The sequence below is a fragment of the Bos indicus x Bos taurus genome, chromosome 5 (assembly GCF_003369695.1).
Source record: "Bos indicus x Bos taurus breed Angus x Brahman F1 hybrid chromosome 5, Bos_hybrid_MaternalHap_v2.0, whole genome shotgun sequence".
NCBI lineage: Eukaryota > Metazoa > Chordata > Mammalia > Artiodactyla > Bovidae > Bos > Bos indicus x Bos taurus.
Genome location: NC_040080.1, coordinates 74,749,814 through 74,764,957, shown reverse-complemented (window position 1 = coordinate 74,764,957; position 15,144 = coordinate 74,749,814). Strand labels below are relative to the sequence as shown.

General features: G+C 39.4%; 1 protein-coding gene across 1 annotated transcript; it reads left to right on the top strand.

Annotated features, from left to right (window-relative positions):
* Nucleotides 1-39: 39 nt before the first annotated feature.
* IL26 (interleukin 26) lies at nucleotides 40-14,682 on the top strand. The gene is made up of 5 exons (XM_027543611.1): nucleotides 40-210; nucleotides 297-353; nucleotides 527-661; nucleotides 14,128-14,193; nucleotides 14,279-14,682. Exons 1-5 carry the CDS (start codon nucleotides 40-42, stop codon nucleotides 14,363-14,365), a joined length of 516 nt encoding a protein of 171 aa, XP_027399412.1. The 3' UTR covers nucleotides 14,366-14,682.
* The last annotated feature ends 462 nt before the right edge of the window (nucleotides 14,683-15,144 follow it).

Below are 15,144 nucleotides of genomic sequence, written 5' to 3'. Positions count from 1 at the left end.
GTTACTGTGAGCGACACGAGCTGAGTGGGGTGGAGGGAAATGTGGGTGAGTTGCATTTTGAGATGTGGGTTGCTCTTTGTCACTCTGTCTCTTGCCATTGCTAAGCACAAGCAATCATCCTTTGCCGAAAGGTGTTACCCAAGGGGAACCCTGTCCCAAGCTGTCGATACTCTCTATGTCAAGGCAGCAAGCCTCAGAGCAACGATTCCAGTAAGTATTAGGCTCTGCTTAGAAATGAAGACCTAAGGGACATATGAAATTCTGGATACATCTTATTTCTCTTTGTTTTATTGTAGGAAGATCGCATAAAAAATATACGATTATTAAAAAAGAAAACAAAAAAGCTATTTATGGTAAGCCAGGGGTTGCTTTTCTTTCTCACATTTCTACTTGTTGCATGCTTTTCTCCTTGCATTTAAAATTTTTCCAGATGGTCATGAAGTAATAATCAGGGGGATATTTTAGTTTATTTTACAAAAGCTGCTCATGGTTTACCTTATGCAATTTTTTCCTATCTTATTTATAGAAAAACTGCAGATTCCAGGAACAACTTCTGTCCTTCTTCATGGAAGATGTTTTTGGTCAACTCCAATTACAAGTTTGCAAGGAAATGCACTTTGTGGAAGACTTTCATAGCCTCAGGCAGAAACTGAGCCGCTGTGTAAGTATGCACAGCAAATATGGCTTTGAGCCTAGACATCTACTTAGAAAATAGCATATTTTGTCTTCACCCCAAAGGGTGAGTAAAGGGATTTTCTAATTGTTGGCTTGTAGTCCAAATGGAGAATCCATCACCAGGGAAACAATATCAAATAATCCTGTGTAACTTGTCATCCACTATGTACTATTTCTTAAGGAATGACATGTAAAATAAGTTGAAGAGAGCTAAATGAACATGAGATGTGCCTCAGATCAACATTTAGTTTTTCAAATCAGTCTCTCTTTGTGCAAATCCCAACTAATTCATTCATTTAACAAATATTTCTGAAGCACCAATGATATGCCAAACACTTTTCTAGGATGTCATTGTTTTTCTTCTTTCCTTTATTTTTTCCTTTCTCTCTCTCTTTTTCCTCTTTCTCTGTTGCTCACTTTCTCTTACCTCTTCTCTTTCTCTCCCATATTGGTAAGTGCTTTTAGATAGACTTTTTCTTATTTATTTGTGTAAGTATAGAATTGTATCCTTTACAAGGCAAAGTCTCAATGAAAAGAAAATGATAAAAGAAGTGTGTCCTTCTTTGGTACCTAAATTATTTGACGCTGTGGTATGGTCACCATCACCCTAAGCAATAAAGTACTAATTAAGAAGGCAGAAGTGACAGTATTTCTAACACCCAAGATCAGTATAGAAAAACAAAACAAAGCAAAACAACCAAGCCAGGATCTGGGCAGTATTAGTTGGCTTGCCTCTGTGAGAAGTGTTGAGTCTTTTCTGTGGCGTGGATTTTGTTCTAAGTACGCCGTCTCCAGTCTCCTGTTGTTGTATTGGTAGGTGGTACAAAGTAGGGGGTAGTGAAGGTTATTACAGTCCTTGGGTCGCCAGAAGGTAATGAGCTTTCTATCCTTGGGCATCAGGGTCATGAAACTTAAACTCTGGGCTGTTGGTAGCAGATTTTCAGTTTTAAAATACCAGGACATCTTTTTCCTTGTGGTCCATGAAAGTACACAGTAATCCAAATTCCAGCCTACAGTGCAGAGAATTTTTATAAGGGTAAGCTAGTCAGTAGGGTAAAACATACAAATTTATGTTCCCTTTGGTTAGTTTGTGTTTAAGTTATATCCTCCTTTGGGACTTGGGTTGCATTCAGTTCAGTTCAGTTGCTCAGTTGTGTCCGACTCTTTGTGACCCCATGGACTGCAGCACACCAGTCTTCCCTGTCCATCACCAACCCCCGGAGCCTACTCAAACTCATGTCCATCATGTTGTTGATGCCATCCAGCCATCTCATCCTCTGTCATCCCCTTCTCCTCCCACCTTCAATCTTTCCCAGCATCAGGGGCTTTTTAAATGAGTCAACTCTTCGCATGAGGTGGCCAAAGTATTGGAGTTTCAGCTTCAGCATCAGTCCTTCCAATGAATATTCAGGACTGATTCCTTTAGGATGGACTGGTTTGATCTCCTTGCAGTCCAAGGAACTCTTAAGAATCTTCTCCAACACCACAGTTCAAAAGCATCAATTCTTTGGCACTCAGCTTTCTTTATAGTCCAACTCTCATATCCATACTTGACTACTGGAAAAACCATAGCTTTGACTAGACAGACCTTTGTTGGCAAAGTAATGTCTCTGCTTTTTAATATGCTGTCTAGTTTGGTAATAGCTTTTCTTCCAAGGAGCAAGCATCTTTTAATTTCATGGCTGCAGTCACCATCTGCAATGATTTCGGAGCCCCCCAAAATAAAGTCAGCCACTGTTTCCATTGTTTCCCCATCTATTTGGCATGAAATGATGGGACCAGATGCCATGATCTTAGTTTTCTGAATGATGAATTTAAGCCAACTTTTTGACTCTCCTCTTTCACTTTCATCAAGAGGCTCTTTAGTTCTTCACTTTCTGCCATAAGGGTGGTGTCATCTGCGTATCTGAGGTTATTGATATTTCTCCCAGCAGTCTTGATTTCAGCTTGTGCTTCATCCAACCTGTCATTTCGCATGATGTACTCTGCATATAAGTTAAATAAGCTGCATTGTTTCCCCAAAACTCTAATATTCCATTAAAATAATAAGGTACAGGTGAAGTTGCTCAGTCGTGTCCGACTCTTTGCGACCCCACGGACTGTGGCCTACCAGGCTCTTCCATCCGTGGGATTTTCCAGGCAAGAGTACTGGAGTGGGTTGCCATTTCCTTCTCCAGAGGATCTTCCCGACCCAGGGATCGAACCTGGGTCTCCCGCATTGTAGCCAGACGCTTTACCGTCTGAGCCACCACGAAACACAGAGCCATCCAATTTAATGTAGTATTATTGTAAATGAAGTTTGTTAATGATGCTGAGGTACTAGAAATCCTTGTCTGATACAGTACAGTATATCTGGACACCTGGAACTCCCAAAAGCCACGTTTGCTTTCACCATTGATTTTATTTCTTCAGCTCATATAGCTAGAGACCACATAATAGTTATAACCTAAACCGAGCAATATTTCAGACCAAAAACTTAGAAACCATAGAGCTATCTAGGAACTCTGATTTTCCTTGACTTGTTGTGGAAGAAGTCATTTCCTAAAGGGACCTTAATTTGTCAAGAGCTTTTCTTGAGAGACGGGCTACTGCAGGATGGGAGTAGGCCGTCCTTCTCAGGCTGATCGTGGAGGCTTTCCAAGGCGGCTGGCTCCCCCTTGTGGCCAAATACGAGCACATCACCTAGCCAATCCTGCTTTTGCTGCTGCCGCTAGGTCGCTTCAGTCATATCCGACTCTGTGCGACCCCATAGACGGCAGCCCACCAGGCTCCCCCATCCCTGGGATTCTCTAGGCAAGAATACTGGAGTTGGTTGCCATTTCCTTCTCCAATGCATGAATGTAAAAAGTCAAAGTGAAGTCGCTCAGTCGTGTCCGACTCTTGGGAACCCTATTGACTGCAGCCTACCAGGCTCCTCCGTCCATGGGATTTTCCAGGCAAGAGTACTGGAGTGGGGTGCCATTGCCTTCTCCATCCTGAGGGCCACCTAATTCTGGTCTTTCCTTCTAATCTCCCCTCCCAATACAACCCTTATTAGCTTTGGTTCATTTGGCTCATATGTGCTGGAGTAAACAAACCGCCTCCGTGAAACTCTAAAAAAGAAAGTCGAAAGATTAAGCTGAGCTTTAGAAAGTCGCCTCAGATATTGATTTAGGGAAATAAGTTTAATTTTAATAACAGGCTTGCATTTAGTTTTTCTGGCCATCACCAATTTTTCTTTTTGGCTACAGAAGCAAGTATGTGTAATATAAATCAACTGGGCATTTGCCTCTCTATGTGGAATTCTGAATCAGTGGATGGGGCAGAGTTTAGGAGGGAGAAGTTATAAAATGCGATAGGTGACATTTATTTACATGTGATATTTTCTTTTCTTCTTTTTTGAACATTTGCTTTAATTTTGGGAAGATAGGCGTGGGGGCAGCTTTCCTAAGCAGAGCAGCTGTGCCCTCCACCAGATGTGTGATTGTCACTTTGCTTCTTTTTTCCCCCTTCCTTCCAGGGACCTCAGGCTATCATTAATTCTTGAATATGCCAATGAATCAAAGCTTTGCAAGTTGCAGAAACTTTTCTCCCCCTTCTATGTGGCTCTGCTGGTTGCTTTAAAGCTCTCCTCTCTCTCTTACTGAATCTTGGGCAGACTTTCGAGGAATAGATTCTGAGACTAAATCCATGTCTTGGTCTGTAGAATCTGGAGTTAGAAAAAGAAAACCAGAAATAGCATTTATTATCCACTCCAGTCATCTCTTTTTTTATTGGATGCAGACATTCCTAGGTGTGGTGATTCTGACTGAAGAATGAATCTCTGGAAATATCTGTATAATATCCCTTATAGGAATCCAAAAAGAAATTATACAAATAAGCTTATTTTACAAAACAGAAACAGACTCACAGAGAGGGGAAAGAGTCGAGGGAAGGGAGGGATAGTTAGGGAGTTTGGGATCGTCATGTACACACTGCTATATTTAAAATGGAAAACCAAAAAGGCTGCAGCAATTTACATTCTCACAAACATTGTAGAAGGATTCCTTTTTCTCCACATCCTCTCCAGCACTTAGTATTTGTAGACTTTTTGATGATGGTCATCTGACCAGTGTGAGGTGATACCTCATTATAGTTTTGATTTGCATGTCACTAATGATTAGTGATATTGAGCATCTTTGCACGTGCCTGTTGGCCACCTGTATGTCTGCAGGGGTGAGACTCCAGGCAAAATAAACAATGAAAAGAGCACTGCAATAATGTGCTTGGACCAAAGTGTGCACACTAGTGTCATAAGGCAGGACAAGGAAAGTCTGAGGAAGAGAGCAAGCAGCCTGGGATGAAAGTGGAAGTGTCTGGCTCTTTGACCCCATGTACTGTAGTCCGCCAGGCGCCTCTGTCCATGGAATTCTCCAGGCAAGAATACTGGAGTGGGTAGCCATTCCCTTCTGCAGGGATCAAACCCAGGTCTCCTGCATTGCAGGCAGATTCTTTATCATCTGAGCCATTAGGGAAGCCCAGACTGGGATGCGGAGAAGGTAATGGCACCCCACTCCAGTACTCTTGCCTGGAAAATCCCATGGACGGAGGAGCCTGGTAGGCTGCAGTCCATGGGGTCGCTAAGAGTCGGACACGACTAAGCGACTTCACTTTGACTTTTCACTTTCATGCATTGGAGAAGGAAATGGCAACCCATTCCAGTGTTCTTGCCTGGAGAATCCCAGGGACAGAGGAGCCGTCTATGGGGTCGCACAGAGTCGGACACGGCTGAAGCGACTTAGCTGCAGTAGCAGCAGCAGGATTTAAACTAAATGGTTTTACAGATGATCCCTAACTTACAATGGTGTGATTTTTGACTTTATAGAGGTACAAAAGGTATGTGTTTCCAGTTTTCCTGGGCTAGTGATTCCTGGCACAGTACTCTCTCTTGATATTGGACAGCAGCGGCAGCCCCAGCTCCCGGTCAGCCATGAGATCATGAGGGTCAACAACCAACTCACTCACCACCGCTCTGTACCCAGACGACGATGCTGTTTTTCACTTTCATTACAGTATTGAATAAATTCTATGAGATATTCAACATTTCATCATGAAATAGGCTTGTGTTCGATGATTTTTCTCCATTGTAGGCCAATGTAAGTGTTCTGAACACGTTTAAGCTAGGCTAGACTAAGCTACGATGCTTGGAAAGTTAGGTATACTATGCATATTTTTAAGTCTTTATTGAATTTGTTACAACCTTGTTTCTGTTTTATGTCTCAGTTTTTTGACCTTGAAGCATGTGCGATATTAGCTCCCTGACCAGAGATTGAACCCATACTCCGCATGTTGAAAGATAAAGTCTTAACCACTGGACTGCTAGGGGAGTCCCTTAAATGCATTTTTGACTTAAGATATTTTCAACTAACAATAGGTTTACCAGGACTTGAGACAATTATAAAATGAGGAAAATCTATATATGTGTCATATTCTTCAAAGTCTGACTTCTTCTACCCAGTATAATTACTTTGAGATTCATTCATGTTATTGAATGTATCAATTACTTCTCCCTTTTTCATTGCCAATTAGCATTGCACTGTAATGATATACCACACTTTATCTATTCATCTATTGATGGCTATTTATTTTTTCCAGTTTTTCATTATCACAGATAAAGCTGCTAAGAATATTTATATACTTCCCCAATGGCTCAGTCAGTAAAGGGGGTTCAATCCCTGGGTGGGAAAGATCCCCTCGAGAAGGAAATGGCAATTCACTCCAGTAATCTTGCCTGGAGAAATGCCAGGCAAGTCTTTGTTTGGAGAGAGATTCGCACTTCTGCTGAGTAAACACTTGAGAGGTAGGAGTGGTAACCACCTAGGCTGGATCATAGGTTAGGTGTGTGTTTAATTATGCAATAGACAGCCAAGCTGTTTCCTAGAGTGGCTGGAGCTAAAATTGTTCAAAATCCTTGTTCTCATTTTTATGGTTAATGGCAGTGTTCTTCTGTGTTTTATTGTGAAGTGAAGTGAAGTGAAGTGAAGTTGCTCAGTCGTGTCCGACTGTTTGTGACTCCATGGACTGTATGTAGCCCACCAGGCTCCTCTGTGCATGGGATTTTCCAGGCAAGAGTACTGGAGCAGGTTGCCATTTCCTTCTCCAGAGGATCTTCCTGACCCAGGGATTGAACACAGGTCTCCCGCATTGTAGGCAGACGCTTTAACCTCTGAGCCACCAGGGGAATTGTGTTTTATTGCGGATAGTTTCTATTGCTATATCTTCAAGTTTACAAAATTTACAAATCTTTTAGTCTGTAATATCTAACCTACTTTAGTCCCATTTGTTACTAGAAGTCTGAATTTGTTCAATATTTTCCCTTTCCTACTTCACATGATCCATCTTTCCTTTAGCTTCTAGAATGTACTATATGACCTCTATTTCTGTTATCAGTCTATGATAATTATTGTTTAGATCTATTAATTCATAAAACATTGCAAAATAATGCTTTTAAAATTCTATTCCTTCATTTATAAATAGGGATAATTATGTAAAGAAATCTCCCCCTAACTAATTGTTTGGCTGTCCTGAGGACCTTATCATATAAGAAGGTCAGAATAAACATGTAATTCTGGTTCTTACCTGTTTTAAATATTGTGATTTTCTAGATAGTGTGCAATTTTATTTACTGTCAACTGTTTATGCAAATATATGAGATATTTTTAAAAGTTACCAAATGATGACATATTTTTAATTAAAACCTGTCATTTCATTTGCTCCAATAATTTAATCTGTACTGTTAAAAAGAAACATGTAATTCTTTTTCTTTATTTATCAGTTTTCAATATAAGGATTGATTTTCTAATATTCTTTCAAGGTGATCAATGAGTTGTTATTTTCTCTTAGCTTCATTATTACCTCCTGGACAAAAATTTTTTTTCATTTTTGAGAAGTCTTTCTGGTTCTTTAAAGTTTAGGGTTTCTCTATAAATCCACCGAGACTGGCATCTTCTTGAGCCATTCTTAAGACACGACACTACAACAGTTTTCATGACAGACTCCAATGCCTGGAATCCCAGCAGCACTACATTTGAATGTCATCTTATTGTTTCTGAGAACATTCTAGGTATTTTGCAGCACCTAGTAAAATATTATACATTTAATAAGTCTGATGAATAATTCAGGTGGCATAATTGTTTAAAGAAAAAAAGCAAAGGATAACACAAATATCTTATTTTTAATCTTTGTTTTTAATCTTTGTTAGCCCTGAAAAGTGAAAGTGAAAGTTGAAGTCTCTCAGTTGTGTCCGACTCTTTTCGATCCCATGGTATTTGTCTAAATGATATTTGGAAAGTGCCTCTTTGTAAAAAGATGTTTTAAAGATTCTTATAGAAAAACTCTCAGACTTGAAAGTTGCTTAGTTGAATTCATAGGATAATTTGCCTAATTGCTAGTTCTCAAAGTTGAAACTAGAAAAAAAGTACATTAGTTTCAAGATTTCATCATCTACTTTAATTAATATTTTGAGAGTCTAAATAATAATTGGTAATTAGAGAGCTCTGTTTCTTTACATTAATTGTATGTGATTAATTTTTAAGTTTGGTAAGTCTTGTTAAATAGAATATTTGTATCTCTAATTCTTGTAGAAAGTTTGAAAAGTAATTTGTATCATCAGCTGCAACTAGCTTATCAAGTTGTGAAGCATTTCCAATTATTTATGTTTGCAATTTTGAATATTTTAAAAATAATAATTGGCTGAACTGATAAAAACTGAAGCAGGAAGTAAGACTAATCCTGGTTTATTCTTTCATTGACTATAAAGTCCTAAACTTGTCTTTAACAATACCAATAATCTCATCATGTGGTTTTTGGAAGAATTAAGTAAGATACTATGTCAAAGTGCCTAATACGTAGTAGTTCTGTAAAATTGTTCATATCTTTCTTTTCCATACTTAGAACACTAATTTTCTTTCAATTGCATTTTCTCAACAATTTCCAAAGGAGAGATTCTCTTAAACAATCAAATACCTTTTTAGTGCCTAAAGTTAGTGTTTTACTTATAGTGTTACTTTAAGTGAAAGATAAAGAGATCATTTATAAGTCATCAGTTTTAACTTTTCTAAATATATTTTCTAATTATATTATAGAACTTATTTTCTGTCAAAGTTATTCCTTAGTTGTGCTGTGCTAAGTCCATTAAATCGTATACGACTCTGTGCGACCCTATAGACTGTAGCCCGCCAGGCTCCTCTGTCCATGGGATTCTCCAGGCAAGAACACTGAAGTGGGTTGTCATGCCCTCCTCCAGGGGATTTTCCCAACCCAGGGATTGAACCCGCATCTCTTACGGTCTCCTGTGTTGGCAGGCGGGTTCCTTAACACTAGCGCCACCTGGGAAGCCTCATAAAAGACTATAGTACATGCTCCTAGAGGACTATAGTATAGTAAAACTCTTTTTGTAGGAAGAATTTGAGGTCATTATTTGTAACAGTACAGGGTGAGAGACTATGACATGTACAGCGGTCCACTCCCTGGCCAAGCTATTTCATTTCCTCAGAGTTATCAGCGAAGAGGGATTATTCATTTTTGTTTTAGTGTATATAATACACAATACATATTTTCATGATTTTTCAAACACATTGTGGATATTGGGGATTCAGATTTAAGGATTACATTTATTTTTTCATCAAATTGTTTTAAACAGAGCTCACTAATGCCCAGTATATACTTCAGACTACTATTAATATTAAACCAGTGGGCTTTGTGAACTCCAAAGCTCTAAGCTGATGCTTGCATTTCATTCATTGATTCATTCATTAAACAAGCCCTGAGTATCTAGTGTTGCTGAACACTATTCCAGATGCTGGAAATTCACCAAAAATTGATAGATAATATCTCTTTCTGTACAGAACTCTTTTGAGAATGCTCTCAGTCAGTTCCAGCAACTCTCAGATTTTGATAGGTGCCATGAAGGGAGCAAACAAGAGGATGCTGAGGGTTGGAGGCTGGGGGCCATATCACAGGTAACAATCTGAGACCAGAAGGGTATCTGAATTATCACTGCTGGACTTCCGTGGTCCAGTGCTTAAAACTCCGCAGTGCCAATGCAGGGAGCACAGGTTCGATCCCTGGTTAGGGAACTAGGATCCCACGTGCTGCCAGGGATTCAGGTTCAAGGATTACATCTATTTTTTCCACATGTGGGCCATCCCACATGTGGCCCCCAAAATAATAACAATAATAACAAATTAAATAAATAAATAATCTCTGTTCTCTCCAACCTTCGAGCATCGGGCTTCCTCTGCCTACTCATCCATTCTTTCTGTTTCTTCCACTCCATTTTAGTCACCCTTCAAGATGCAACTCTTGTTTTTTCCTTCTGGAAGCCTTCTGGGATCCCTCAGTTGGATGGCCTCTGATGTGTCCCCAGAATGGGTTTTTGTTTTTAAATCACAGTATTCATCATGTAGTATTGTGATTTTCCTTCGCTGTCTCTGACAGTTATGAGCCATTGCTTGTGCCCCAAGGCGGTTTTCAGCATTTAGGGGCACTTTTATAAATTAAGTAAAATCAATGCTATGTGGTCAGACACACGATTATATGCCTAGCGTATAGTAAGTATGCAGTAAATATCCATTGACTTAATGGTGAATGATTAGGCTGTTGCCTTGTGTTTGCTATTCTGTGACTATCACACACACATTATTTTTTTGTTTTTGAGCCAATCCCTGGTTATTCCAGCCCTACTAATACATTGCCTCTTGTCCAGATCATGACTGCTTTGCCTGAGTCTGTCAAATCATGCAGCCATTCTTAGAACAAAACTGCTGCCCTTTGGTTTTGCATGCTGTTTTCTGCAAATGGAACTATACCTTGAAATATAAGATAAAGGGAATCATTGTTTTGTAAATTCCTCCTTCCAAGCAAAGAAATCTGAATTAGCAGTGAAATCAGGCTATCCTACTGGGTCTATAGGCATATTTATAACAGTGAGGAAAATGAAAACCTCTTGCATTTACTAGGGGTCATTTATAGTAAATGGATCTCAAGGCACCAGAATGAATCCCATAAACCTACAGAGCTCTAGAGGAAACACTGCCGCTATTAAGTGATGGGTTTTTATATTTTGCCAAACCTTGTTTTTCTCCTCTTCTACTCTCTTTGTTCTTCTTAGGGTAGCATGTGCCTTAGATGGAATGAAGTCAGAAACCTTTCTTGTAATTCCTGCCTTATTTATGGGAGGCCCTGTAGGCCCAAGCTGTCTGGGGAGAGGGCCTCATCATTAAGGAATGCCTTGCTGCTGCTACTGCTGCTAAGTCACTTCTGTCCTACTGCCCGACTCTAGCGACCCCACAGACGGTAGCCCACCAGGCTTCCCCGTCCCTGGGATTCTCCAGGCAAGAACACTGGAGTGGGTTGCCATTTCCTTCTCCAATGCATGAAAGTGAAAAGTGAAAGTGAAGTTGCTCAGTCGTGTCTGACTCTAGCGACCCCATGGACTGCAGCCTACCAGGCTCCTCCGTCCATGGGATTTTCTAGGCAAAAGTACTGGAGTGGGGTGCCATTGCCTTCTCTGAAGGAATGCCTTAATGACATTTAATTTCTGTAATGTCCAGAATTTGGTTGGCTTCTTTGGTCTCACATTTTCAGTGTTAAATCTTTTTTTTTTTTTTAATATTTATTTATTTTTGGCTGTGCTGAGTCTTCATTACAGCACGGGTTTTTCTCTAGTTGTGGCCAGTGGGGGCTACTCTCTAGTTGCAGAGCACAGGTTTTTCATTGCAGTGGCTTCTCTTGTTGCAGAGCAAGGGCTGTAGGGTGTGCATGCTTCAGTGGTTGTGGTTCCTGGGCTCTAGAGCACAGGGCCCAGTAGTTGTGGTTCCCAGGATCTAGAGCACAGGGCTCAGTAGTTATGGCTCATGGGCTTAGTTGCTCTGTGGCATGTGGATCTTCCTGGATGAGAGATCAAACCCTTGTTTCCTGCATTGGCAGGTGGATTCTAGCGTTAAAATTTTAAATCCGGACACAGGCATATTTGATATTGTGCCCTATGACTTGCTTATTCAGTTCCTTGTGACTGTTCTTTGCATCTAAGAACTTTGGATATATTGGAATTGGCAAGTATTGATTATCCTCATGAACTCCTCTCTTCCAGTTGCAATGTTTGGGCCAACTACATTTATACTAGATAATTTCTGACTGGACAGATTTAGCATCTAGCCAAATTCTCCATTTAAAAAGTGATAGGCAGTCTTCTCTATAATAATTATTTCCAGAACTACTCTCCTGGCTGGAACTAGACACAGTATTTCTAGAATTTACTTTTGCAGTTCCAATCTGGAAAACAAATGAACAAAGGGAGCAAAACACACACACACAAATAGACACACACAGAGTTTTTCGTCTTTTGTTTGTTATCACACTGTGCATTTTCAGGTTGAAGTCTCTCTGTCTCTGTGTGTCTTTCTCTGTCAATCAGCTTAGGCTTTTAGAGGCATTCCCAGTATTTCCCCTAGGATAATACAGAGTAGAGATCTTTGACGGAGAAGGCAATGGCACCCCACTCCAGCACTCTTGCTTGGAAAATCCCATGGGCGGAGGAGCCTGGTGGGCTGCAGTCCATGGGATCGCTAAGAGTCAGATAAAACTGAGCGACTTCCGTTTCACTTTTCACTTTCATGCATTGGAGAAGGAAATGGCAACCCACTCCAGTGTTCTTGCCTGGAGAATCCCAGGGAGCCTGGTGGGCTGCCGTCTCTGGGGTCACACAGAGTCAGACACGTCTGAAGTGACTTAGCAGCAGCAGAAATCTTTGAACTAATCTTTCTTTGGAACTGGATATTTAAGATTTTCAACAGGAGAATGGCTTGGCTGGAATATCTTTTCCAAGTTATGCAGGTTTTTTAATATAAAAAATAGTATAGTAGTGCATATATAGTGTAGAAATAGTGTAATATAGTAGCTTTTAAATACATACTCTGGAGTCAAAATACCTGGGTTTGGATCTCAGCTCTTCCACTTATTAATACTATGTGAACATTGACAGAATGTTAACTTCAATGCTTGGTTTTTCTAACCTGTAAAATGAGAGTGATAATAGTACCTACCTCATAAGGTTGTTTTGACGACTGAATGAGTTAATATAACCAAAGCCTTCATATTAGTGCCTGACACAGAATGCTAACAAAATGCTAATAAAACTATTATTTTTATCTAACAATCTTCACATGGAGGGAAATTGGGATAAAGAAGAACTGCTGGATTTTTATCTTCTATTATTGATCTTGTATTTGTTGATTTTCCCATCTATCACTATCTATTTGCTACCTCTGTTTTGCTCATTATTATGAGTCTGGCACATGATCTGACAATTAGTAGGCACTTCATGAATGCTTGTTTAACGAAGGAATGAATTCTTTCTGACTGTATACTCTGATTCTGGCTACCACTGCCCTGGATCGGTTCCACATTGTCTTGGCCTCACAGGATCTGGTGTGGGAGGAAACATCCTCTAAATTGATGGCTCTTATCACAGGGAGGTTCAGCTCTTGTGCTTGTGAGTCCTGCAGATGGAACCTTCACATTCTGTGTGCAGCTCTTCCATGCCTCATCACAAAAGCCTCTTTCACAGGAAGAATTTCTACCTTCCTATGCAAGGTCTTCCCTATAGGACTCTGTGGGAGAAAACAGATGAGGAAAGGAAGATGGAGAATTTCTTCCCCATGACTCCTAAGTGATTCTCGTGCTCATATTTGAAAACTCACCTCCTCAAAGGAGACCAGCATTTCCCAATCTCTCCACCCCAAGTCAGGCTACAAGCTGTCTTCTCAAGACCCTAGCTTACTCTTCTTCATAATTTAGAAATTAATATTCATTTCCTGGTGCTTTCTCCTGGGAATCAACATCAATATTTAAAACAGCCAGGGCGATTTTTCAAAAAGTAAAATTTTTTTCTCATCATTCCCACATCTCTTGTGTTTCTAGCATCTCTCTTGCTCCAGCCATGGTTTCTTTAGGTTTCTGGAAGGCATAGTCTTTCTCGCCTCAGGACATTTGTACACCTTTCACTCAGGTTCCCTGAATTATTCCACCTGTGTATCCTTTCCAAATCCCTCTTTTCTTTCTTCACTTCCCCACATACCTGCTGCCTCCCCCCTTTTCAGACCTTAATTTAAGTGTCATTCCCCAAAAGAACCTTCTCTGACCATCCACTTGAAAGAGGGTCATTTCTGTAAATCCCTATCATACAGTCATGCATTACAAACACAGCTTTAGTTGCGGTTTGTAAATTTTCATTTTTCTTTTTTTTTTTTTTTAAATATATCATTATTCTCCCTCATGAAACTGTAAACTCTGTTAGGACAGAGGACAAGTATTATTTATTTGCCAGCGTATTTCATGCCCACAATGTGCTCAAAAATTGTTGGTTGAGTGGGTGGAAGAGTGAATACTAGTCCTTCTTGAGCAATATTTCTGTATTTACTGCTAATTTCTTAGATTTCCTGTGCTTCATCAGCTAGAGAGATGAAATCCATTACTAGGATGAAAAGAACATTTTATGAGGTTAGTATACCAAATTCATGTCTTTGAGTACTTTTTTTAAAGATATGAAATATTTCTGCTTCTAATATTTCTACTTTATCTGCAGATTGGAAAGAAAGGAATCTACAAAGCCATAAGTGAACTGGATATTCTTCTTTCGTGGATTAAACAATTCTTGGAAAGTATTAAGTAATTCAAGGATCCAAGTAGATTGATTTGATTATTATTTTGAAATATAATAAGCACAGCCAGAGATCAATTTACAGCAGTGTATTTCCTTTTAAATATTTTGTACATAGTACTAACAGCAAGTTACAACTAGAGGAATTTAATGCAATAGCATTTTGGAGATAAGTTTATTATCTTATCTTATTAATTATTATTAATATGCACATTTTCTGTATTTTCAAAGAATGCTTTCATCTTGAATATGTTTTCTCATTCCCAAGTGCACTGTATGAGTTTAATCTAAAAGGGTATAACCAGAATTAAATCATGTAATATTTGCTCAAAGAAAATGACAGATTTCTGGGATACAATATAGTGAGACTTACATAGATGCCATGTATATAATTATTGTCTACTTAAGGAGTAAGCATAGCATAGCGTAGGGCTTGATGATAATTAATTATGCCCAGTGTGAACTTAGCCCCTAGCAGATTTTGATTTTAATGAAATAAGTTGTGTTTCTTTGTCCTGGATGTCCTTTCTAAGACAGTATGCTAGAATTTCATTCAGTATAATGGGTAACTATCAGATCAGATCAAATGGTTGCACATGTAAACTAACTGCTTGGAATGGTTTACTAGATACACTTTTAACAGGTAACTCAAGCTACATAGACTACAAGGAACTAATTGGAAATGATGCTAAAGCTTGATTATGTTCCTTCAAGGTGCCATGTAATTAAGAATGTTATTAAAGGCCAAATAGAAGTCTGAATGCAGTTCAGATTCTACCACAGGAAACTTG

Excerpts from the sequence above, each read along its gene's own strand:
- IL26 (XM_027543611.1), top strand. The coding sequence starts at position 40 with ATGTGGGTGAGTTGCATTTTGAGATGTGGGTTGCTCTTTGTCACTCTG. Across the intron at positions 354-526 it reads AAACAAAAAAGCTATTTATG|AAAAACTGCAGATTCCAGGA; the intron begins GTAAGCCAGGGG and ends TCTTATTTATAG. Across the intron at positions 14,194-14,278 it reads TGAAAAGAACATTTTATGAG|ATTGGAAAGAAAGGAATCTA; the intron begins GTTAGTATACCA and ends CTTTATCTGCAG.